General features: G+C 36.0%; 1 protein-coding gene across 1 annotated transcript; it reads left to right on the top strand.

Annotated features, from left to right (window-relative positions):
* Positions 1–306: 306 nt before the first annotated feature.
* LOC145128910 (ubiquitin-ribosomal protein eL40 fusion protein) lies at positions 307–1,726 on the top strand. The gene is made up of 5 exons (XM_079063684.1): positions 307–462; positions 550–636; positions 1,152–1,254; positions 1,380–1,446; positions 1,553–1,726. The coding sequence occupies exons 1-5, from the start codon at positions 360–362 to the stop codon at positions 1,577–1,579; spliced, it is 387 nt and encodes a 128-aa protein (XP_078919810.1). The 5' UTR covers positions 307–359; the 3' UTR covers positions 1,580–1,726.
* The last annotated feature ends 8,422 nt before the right edge of the window (positions 1,727–10,148 follow it).

The following is a 10,148-nucleotide window of genomic DNA, read 5'->3' on the forward strand; positions in this document are numbered from 1 at the left end:
GTAGTTTCAATATTTTCTTGGAAACATAGCTTATGTACATATTTAGTATGATAAAAAAAATGTTCAACTCTATATAACATAGCTAAGATATTTTTGTAAAATATTATTGAATTGACTTTAACTTAACATTCATAATAAATATATTGTATCATTTTACTAGGTTATGGAGAAATTATAGGCGATTAAATTCATATCGATTACTTGAGAAAAATGTTTTTCGATAAAGAATCAAAGATAATAAAAAAGATCGGGCCAGTGGGCCTAATATAGCCCAGCTCAGAACCCTAATCGCGAAACATGAATATAAAGTATATCATCTCTCTGAACCTTCACTAGCGTCGGCGCCGAGAGATACAAAGATGCAGATCTTCGTGAAAACCCTAACCGGGAAAACCATAACCCTCGAGGTTGAGAGCAGTGACACCATCGACAATGTAAAGGCAAAGATTCAGGACAAGGAAGGTATGATGTTTGCCGATATATTTAATTTGAACTGGAGGATTGAGATCATCTATAAGCAAAGCCCGATTGAATGATTTTGTATCGTAGGTATTCCACCGGATCAGCAGAGGTTGATCTTTGCCGGAAAGCAACTTGAAGATGGCCGAACTCTTGCTGATTACAACATCCAGAAAGGTTTTACTCTTTTCTGCTCATTGAAGTAAACATTTTATGTCGATTTGATGATTTAGACCTTAATTGATGACGTATAACAGAATGACCGTTTAAAAGCATGGTATGCGTTCCTCTTTTTTAAATCCTATAAAAAATAACATTGTGGTATTGCATTTATTGGAAATATAGTCATTGCTTGACTTCATGTTAATATGTTCTAGTTTCTTAACATCATTTTGTTAACTAAAATTCTCATTGCCATACCTTTTTATTTGATATTAGTAATGGTCTAGTATCGTCTTCCTGCTATACCTTTTTTGTTTATATTCATTCCTTTAGGCTAAGATGTTATAATTAGGATGCTCACTGGATCGTCACCAAGAGATTCCCTGTGAATTCTTCTTGTTTTTTTCATTGCTTGCATTGTTTGTAGAAACAGTGCTGGAATTGCATAAGAGCTATCACATTTACAAATTCAGATTGAATGTAATTAAATAATACCACATTTAAAATGCAATCTTGAAATGTTTGTACAGAGTCCACCCTTCATTTGGTGTTGAGGCTAAGGGGAGGAATCATTGAGCCCTCTTTGATGGCATTGGCTAGGAAATACAATCAAGACAAGACCATTTGTCGCAAGTGAGTTTTTCTTCAAAAACCTATATCCATTTTATATAATATTTTTTCCAATCTTTACTTTGCGTTTAATTTGTTGTTATAAGATTTATTGATCACAATGTATGGGCTTAATGGTTTCCTTTTAGGTGTTATGCTCGTCTGCACCCAAGGGCTGTGAACTGCAGGAAGAAGAAGTGTGGCCACAGCAACCAGGTATTAATTAGATAATCCCTTCAATTTTTTCAAAAATTGCTTTTTCGAGTGATGAATTTCCATGTTGATTGGACAATCTTCTTTTCTTTTTTCTTTGTGGTTGCAGCTAAGGCCGAAGAAGAAGATCAAGTAGACTTGTTGTGGGTCTTGGAAGAGGATCATTTTGGTTAACTCTAGAAGGCTTGTTTTTTGTTTTTGAGTAATTTTCATTATTAACATTTTAAAGTAAACTTGGTGGGTTGTTTGTTTAATTCAAAGAAGCACTATTGGTCTTTTTGCATTTTTGGTATACCATTGTCCTCTTCAACGGACTTGCTTTTTGAATATTTTTAAGCAAGTCCATAAGAACCAAGTTAATAGGATATGCTTTCTCCAGGCTTGTTTAAAAGATGCATATCGCGACCTTCAAGAAAAATGTGAAATGGTTTAGTGTTGAACAATGAATGACAGTGGCAAATTCGGTCTTTCGAAACCATTTTCTTTCCAACAGACTTTAACAAATATCTAGTCAAAGACTTGCGACTTTGCACTTCTACGTGTAAGTTAAAAAATATCTAATATCTTTTACGTAAGGGAGCTGATTTTGCCACTTCAGGCTTTTTATTGATCCACAGAAAATTTAAAATATTGACAATAATGCCCCTCATTTTAATTTGGAGATAAATCCCTTTCTAAATGCACAAGACCCTCCTCCATTGTTTGTTCTTTCTACTTCTGTTCTTCAGATGTTGCCATTAGATAGATTATCATAATCACAAAAAATCAATGGAAGAATTAGGAGCATTGCTGAAAATTGTAATCCCAAAAGTATGCTCCTTTCATAGTTGTCATCGATATAAACCATTCCATATGACATTATACCCTACCCTTAACTGAAAAAACAACATTACAAAAATGGCAGCCGAAGAATCGAAGATCAAGAATGTGGTTGTTGCTTCCTCCAATGACAATCCAAACAGTGTATTGTCGATTTGCGATGGTTGGTGGTGGACTCAATTTCACGGAATATGTTTATGTTTCTGATCGATCCATCAAGCACGGTTTATAGAGCAGGTTTAGGTGTTGGATTTTTAGAAACCAGGAAAGCAAGCTTCGGTGTTGGTGTTGGTAGTTGGGGTTGGGGTCGGGGTGCAGATCAACAAACCATTTTATATTTCCGGTTTGCAGATTTGCAGATCAGGTCACAGAACCCTTCACTAGTGTTCTTGATGTTGTTTCAGGGATTGCACGTCGCTACTGAGGAAGAAGGAGCTTTGCGAGTTTGGAAATAAATCCTTGTTTCTCTCTCTTCAATATCTCTTAATTTAAATTAGGGGCATAATTGTAAACTAACTATAAAATTCCACAGATAACAAAATGTTGTGGAAAAAATCATCACCCTTTACGGTAATTATTATTTATAACCTTAAAAATAATATTTAAAAAAAAATAATTTCAATAAATAAATTATACGAATGGTCCCTGTGGTTTGTGGTAATCTGTGTGTTTGGTTCCTAATTTTTTTTTAACTCGGATGGTTCTTATTAGACAAAATTGCAAAAATGGTCCCTATGGTTGGCAAAATTATGTGGTTTTGGTCCAAAAAAGTTTGGTGATGCATTAGTGGTCCAATTTTGGATATTTTTAGTGTTTTTAGTCCCTATACACTTAAAATGACTATTATGCATTTTAGATTTATATTTGTATTTTTTTATATTTATATTAATATTTTTAAATAATTAAATATACTAAAAGTCTCTCTCTCTCTCTCTCTCTCTCTCTCTCTCTCTCTCTCTCTCTCTCTCTCTCTCTCAACCCACTTGCGATCCAACCCTTGTTCACAATCGATTCCAGCATCAAATTCCAACATTAGAATGCATAATAGTCTTTTGTGGATGGGATTGTCTTTTGTGGGAATGCATCCTGAACCTGGTAGGTGTCAATCACTAAGCTTGTCTTTGTGTGAGTATTGTTTTGTTACTAGGTACGTCTATTCCCGGGGCACTTATATTGGGTGTTTACGTATTTGGGAAGAGAGGGGTGGAAGGGTCTCTTGCCTACTCCCAATAGGGTAAAGCTCGCTAAGGGTTTCCTTGGCACTTTCATCCTTGCTTGGCTCTTAGTCGGGGTCCTCCATTTCTTAATTCATCTCTTGATATTCCTTAGGATCCACCTCTGGATTTTCCTCATGGACCTCTTTTGGTCCCTTCTTGACCCATCCACAAGTTACCGCGACAGGGTAGTAGAGGTCTTTGTGAGGATTTGTGCGAGAATAAGGATATGAGAAATTAAGTGTGGGGGTTTATGGTATCCTAAAATACTCCTATAGTATTTTAAACTTGATGTTCGATTCTAATGTTCTCTTGCATGTATAGTTGGTAGGTTTTAGGTTTGTTGCAACACCACCATCACTCCCAAGCACATGTTGGTCATAATTTGAATAAATATAATTGATCAGGCTATATTTATCCCATATATGATTACATAACTGCCTAGGTTTGACTGTAGTGTTAAGTCCCATTGTATATATAGTTGTATATCTTGTATGGCTAGATATACTAGTTCACTATAAACAATTGAATATAAATGAAATATAGCAAATCCAAACATCATACATTAGTATTAAACTTACAAAGTTTACAATACTTGTTCTGTTCCAAAAGTTAAACACGAAATAACAAAGGTAGAAATAACATAATGCAGCGACGTCAGTTCTCGATCGTGGTGATTACCTGCTTACTAGATCCCTGAGAATACAAGTCGTTTTGAAAAGCGTCAACTAAAAAGTTGGTGAGTTAATAAGTATTTTTGTATAAAAATAGTTTTACACTTGTTTAGAATTGTTCTCGTTGTACTTTCAGAAAATCCGATATTTTCTATAAAATCGTTTGAAGTCTTGCTCTGAAATCATGGATATATGCATGCATGTCATTACTTTTTATTTATCCTTATAAGGAGTGATTTTTGGAAAGTAATATAATTTATAAAGGCGAGCTGTATTTCAGAGTAGTTCTTTTGAGTAATAATAACAAATAGTTTCCAGAAAATCCCATGTTTTCTAAAAGGAATATAGTTGTAAATCTTGTTTTCTTATCAGGAATAGTTGGGTGTGTGTTTTACTTTATCGTTTTTGAAATCGTATAAAATCGTTTACCCCAGAAAATCCTATATTTTATGATATACAAAATAGTGGTCTTAAAACCCTAAGACTGGAGAGGTGTGAGAAATCAACAGGCGATTGTGGACGTTCCGCGCAATGTAAATGGACGGTCAACACAACGAATGCAGACCATCACTACCATGCATAGGGGCGGTCAACACAATGTGCCAATTTATTTATGAGGTTTTCCTTACATAAATTTATAAATAACACTATTATATTCCAGTGAGCCGTTATAACCATACTAATATGACGGAGGCCTGCCTTGGCGTTTCTCAGACGCCCAAATAGATTAAAGACATTTGTCACCCTAGACTGGTCGGTCTAACTATAGCGAACAACGAAGGTGCAGGGTGTCAACCCCGTATAGATCTATACATAAATTCTCTCTCTCCCTCAAGGAGACTCTGGTTATAACTCTTACAGGACTTTAAGCGTACACTAATATATATATATATATATATATATATATATATATATATATATATATATATAGGTACATTGGACATTCGGTTGACTAGAATACTAACAGGTTTTTGAGCAAATCGATGAAATCCGTTATTTAATAAATAACAATAATTGTGCTAGTTGACTAGGTCTATCGCTTTCGTTTATTGAGGATAATCCACTTGGAATCATAATTATAAAAAATGACCCAATATTATCGATATTGGCAAAAATGGCCCTTCCTTTTTATACGTTATCAAATAAGACCCATATTTGCCAAATGGTGACATAAGTGGTTCAAACTAGGTGAGTTATTGAAAATGACCCATTTATTGTAAAATGTTCATTTTAGACTTATATTTATGAAAATATTTAAAAAGGCCCTTGTTTATCCAAAAATTTCATTTTTGGTCCTTTAAAAGTTGAGATGTTCAATAATTCTTCAATTTTATTCCATTTTCCAAAATGGTCCTTATATATATATATATATATATATATATATATGTGTGTGTGTGTGTGCCGAAAATGGTCCCCAAAATATCATTAATACCCCAATTTAACCATTTCCAAAATATTATGGTTAACAACTTGTTTAAACAAATTTTGAAACAAAACCTTATGGTTCTTGATATAACAAATTATGATTTATATTTCATAAACATATTAGTTTTTGTTTCTAACATCTACTTTGTGATGTATAGTTCAAAACCTTGAGACTTGCTAAAAATCTTGAGTTCTTGAACCAATACATAGAGTTCATAACTTTAAGCACATAAATCATAACATACATGCATAAACAAGCAATTATACTAAAATTTCACAAGACCCTTGACTTGTATCCTCCCCTAAAACCATGAAAAACATCAAAAGAGGGGTATGAAGCTCACCTTGGTTTGATTTGGTGGGTGGTTTTGGAGAGGTGATGAAAAGTTCAAGTCCTAACACTTGAAGAGTTTTGATAACCTCTTTTAACCTTGGAACATCCTAAGAATATTAACACATATCTTTATGTGTAAATATGATGAACTTAAACAAGATAATATATAGAATCACCAGCTAAAACTTGAAATACTTACTAGGATCTAGAGACTGCTTTGAGGAATTAAAGTTTGAAGCTTGAACACGTTGAGAGCATTTTATGAGTTCACGGAATATAAAAATGAGTTTGTGAAAGGAAATGAAGGGGTTTACGCTCTAACATATGGGGATAAGAATTTGATGAGATGTTTTCTTGGTTTACTATTGGGTATTGCATGAATTATTGAGATTTGTATTGGAAATAGCCACCTACAACTAATAAGCACCGTAAACGCATTTGAGTTGAGAGGAGTTTATGGTCTAAAAGCATCCTAGGTTTGAGTTCACGGTCATATTGCCTTCTAGGATTGAGTTTACGCCAACTAGGTGGTCCACCAAAGGAGTTTACGCCCTAGATTCTTCCTTGGATGGTGTTCACGGCCAAATATAGTTCACTAAATGTAGTTTACGGCCAAAGCTTGACTTCTTAACGGTGTTCACGGCCATGAAAGCTTCTTAGTGAAGTGTTCATGGTCTTAGGCTATCCGGAGTGGGTGTAAATCCACGCGTGAGTTTCCTATGTGGCACACCAACTCACCGGTGAACACCGCCCCGTGTACCGATGGTTTGGGTGTGGAGTGATGTCTGGTGGATGAGAAGACGGATGAAGACGGGCCTTTTGATTGGTGCATTCATTTTCCCTCACATTTTCTCTCCTTCTCTCTCCTCCTTTTTGGCCCTTCACTACCAACCCACCGGTGAACACCATTTCCACAACCTAGTGGGTTGGTTGTGGAATGGTAAAATACCTACGTGGCGCTGAGTTGGCTGGTGGTTTGATTGTGACCACTCCCTACAGCCTTAGATGACTTTTTTCAGTGCATTCACGTTTTGGATGATTCTCATATATTTTAATATGTTTCTTGTGCTTAGGAAGCTCAAATGATAGCCTTACAATTCAAGCATTTAAGGTTGCAACATAACACAAGTTCTTATATCGTATCTAGTGATTCTTAATCAAATCCATTCATCTAGTTTTGCCTTGATAAACTTGTTTACTTTCAGGAGGTTAACTTGTATGTGACTTTCAAAGTGTATACTTCTATCTACATGCACTTATGCTCTCAAGGTTTTCAAGGTTCTTATTGTAACAGGGTTACAATTTAGACCCTGCCTGGTCCTAATATTTCAGGTTGTCACACGAACCATCACCGGACCTTAGCCATTGATCTGCACCACCATCGCCATCACATCCACAACCACGACCAGAAACACCCTTTCGATGGCAAAGATTGAGGTGATTTACTCCATTGACATAGAGGCAGTTACTCCCGAAACACAACAACCAAATGGTGGAAGACGAAGTCTGGATGGGATTAAGAGGTGTTTGTGTAATTACTAGATTAACCGGTGATGGTTGAATTACAACTGAGATGTTAGAAAGAGAGGGTGGAGGAGATGTTACAAATCTCGATTTACCGGAAAAGCCCCACATTCAAGAACCAAACTCATGTTCTTCTTCACAGATCAAGGTGGTGGTGCCATTGGGCTGTGGGAGTCCATTTGTCTTTTTGTTGAAGTTTGGGGAGGGATACATCGAGAGAGAGAGAGAGAGAGAGAGAGAGAGAGAGAGAGAGATTAGGGTGGTGGTGGTAATTTCTTTTTCCTTTTTCTTTTAATTGAAATAATAATAAATAAAATAAAAGAAATTAAAAAAGAAATATGTAAGGGTATATTGGTCATTTTAAGTGAGGTATGGACCAAAACTACACAAAAATGCCAACCATAGGGACCAAAACCACACAAAGTATCCGAAATTGGACCACTGATGCACAACCAAACTTTTTTGGACCAAAACCACAAAATTTTGACAACTACAGGGACCAATTTTGCAATTTTGTCTTGTGTTTTTGTTACATGTTCCTATTACATGTACAAAAACCATTATGTCCTTATTCATTTCTTTTTATATAATTTATTATTTACCAATTATTAGAGTAAATTACATGAATGGTCCTAGTGGTTTGGGGTAACCTGCACGTTTGGTCCTTAACTTTTTTTTTTTTTTAACTCGGAGGGTCCTCAATATGTGTTTTTGTTGCGTAATTGGTCCCTACAGGACATAAAAAGACAATTTGACCTTAATAATATATTTTTTTAAATTTCTTTATTTATTGTTTATTATTAATAATTTATTAAATGTTAATAGGCCCACTTTATTTTTGTGAATTCACCTTCTTCCTTCCAATACCTGACACCACACACCGATCGCGTCTGCGAACGCATTCTCCGGCTATAGCTTCGGCCATCGGAAACACTCCACCCACCAGAAAATACACAAAGAATATTTGGTTCAAACCTAGCCACCAGGTCCAGGAAAAGCACAAAGAAATCTAATCCATAAAACCCCACAAATCAAAAATCAATAACCATTCTTTCCTCCGTGACCTCACATGCTCATCCAAACCTTCTTCACTCTCTTTCGCCTCCTCTGTCGCTAGCCATCACAAACCCCCTTCTTACTGTTTCTCTTTCTAACTTCATCTTCTTCATTCCACCACCCCGATAACTACTACCAATACAACCCTCAAAATCATATCAGTACAAACCTCAATATCAAAATCAAAACAAACCTAATATATGAAATTCAAACCTCAAAATAAAAAAAAAAAACAGTTCAAAAATACATATTATATACCAAATGATTCATATCCTAATATCTGAAATTTAATTTTGCAAGTTGAATCACCAACCTAATGAAGAAATGAATCACAAATCATAAACCAAATGCTTCAGATCATAATATTCCTATATCAAGAATGGTAAGGAAAGAAGTGAAAGGGAAACAAATGGATTAGAGGTCGACGGTTCATGGGGCAGCATCTGAGCGATGGTGGTGGAAATCTAACATCACCAACGCTGGTCCATAGGTCAACGGTGGTCCAAAGTCGAGCAGCAGTGGTGGTTCCCTCTTCTCACTGCAGAGTTGTGATGTAGAGATTGAGCAGCGGTGTGGAGCCCTAAGCAACGGTCTTCGACGACGGAGATCTCCGACGTCAGGTATCATCCCTTCTTCTCGATCAAGGGTGAAGAAGGCAGTGATGTTAATCGATGAAATGTTGTTAGGCTTTCCGACGAGAGGAATTGATGTCCGACATGATATGGTAAGGAGGCGGTGGGGAGTTTTCAGCAAAGATAATGGAGGGGAGAGCTTTCCGACAAAGGTGATAGCAGATGAATTGGTCGATGTCTCGATGATGATTAAGAAAACTAGAGATACGATGGGGGATCGAGGAGGGTGAAGGTAAGGGGTGGGAATGGGACCCACTTTATTTAATAAATAATTTTAATAGATAAATAACAAATAAGAAATAAAGAAATAAAAAATGAATAAGAAGGGTAATTTAGTCTTTTTATGTCTGGTATGGACTCACCTACAACAAAAATATATAGTAGGGACCTTTCGAGTTAAAAAAATAAATTAGGGACCGAATGTGCAAATTACCCTAAACCACAGGGACCATCCGTGTAATTTACTCAATCAATTATTTATAAAATAAAAGTAAAAAATAATAATGCTCCCAAAGGATCCAAACCTCTACCTTTACCTTCGTCATAGTTAAATAACCCCCACCATCCTAAACTCTCGATCTCCTTCTTCCTTTCATTGTCTCTTCTTTAAAGTCCATTTGTAGAACCTTGCATCCATCGTTTCCACCTGCACCTTCTCCATCTTCACTTCTTCCTCACCACCGACTACCTCTATCTTTCATCTTCACCGGCGAGCTGCATGCCCCTCAAATCTCTTTTCCATTCTCCTGTGAAACCCAACATGACCATCGACACCTAAACTTCCTTCCATGGAATCCACCCGCGTTGGCGTTCGCTATCTCTTTATCCTCTCTCTCTCTCTCTCTCTCTCTTGCTTTGAGTTTTTGAAATCGTTCTACTCAGATTCTAGATTTAATTTCATCAGGTTTGATTTTCTGGTGTTCATCAAGATTTGGAAATCAAACTTAGGGTTTCTTGTTTATAGGGGTTTCAATTTTCAGATAGGTTTTTTGATTTGGAATAAAGAACACACGTAATCCTTTACGCC

This window comes from Lactuca virosa, chromosome 8 (genome assembly GCF_052849685.1).
Source record: "Lactuca virosa cultivar CGN04683 chromosome 8, Lactuca_virosa_CGN04683_v6, whole genome shotgun sequence".
NCBI classification, from domain to species: Eukaryota; Viridiplantae; Streptophyta; class Magnoliopsida; order Asterales; family Asteraceae; genus Lactuca; species Lactuca virosa.

What these genes read in the sequence shown, in the direction of transcription:
- LOC145128910 (XM_079063684.1), top strand. Translation starts at nt 360, where the DNA reads ATGCAGATCTTCGTGAAAACCCTAACCGGGAAAACCATAACCCTCGAG. An exon ending in TGATTACAACATCCAGAAAG is followed by an intron (nt 637 to 1,151) that starts GTTTTACTCTTT and finishes ATGTTTGTACAG; the next exon opens with AGTCCACCCTTCATTTGGTG. An exon ending in AGTGTGGCCACAGCAACCAG is followed by an intron (nt 1,447 to 1,552) that starts GTATTAATTAGA and finishes TTGTGGTTGCAG; the next exon opens with CTAAGGCCGAAGAAGAAGAT.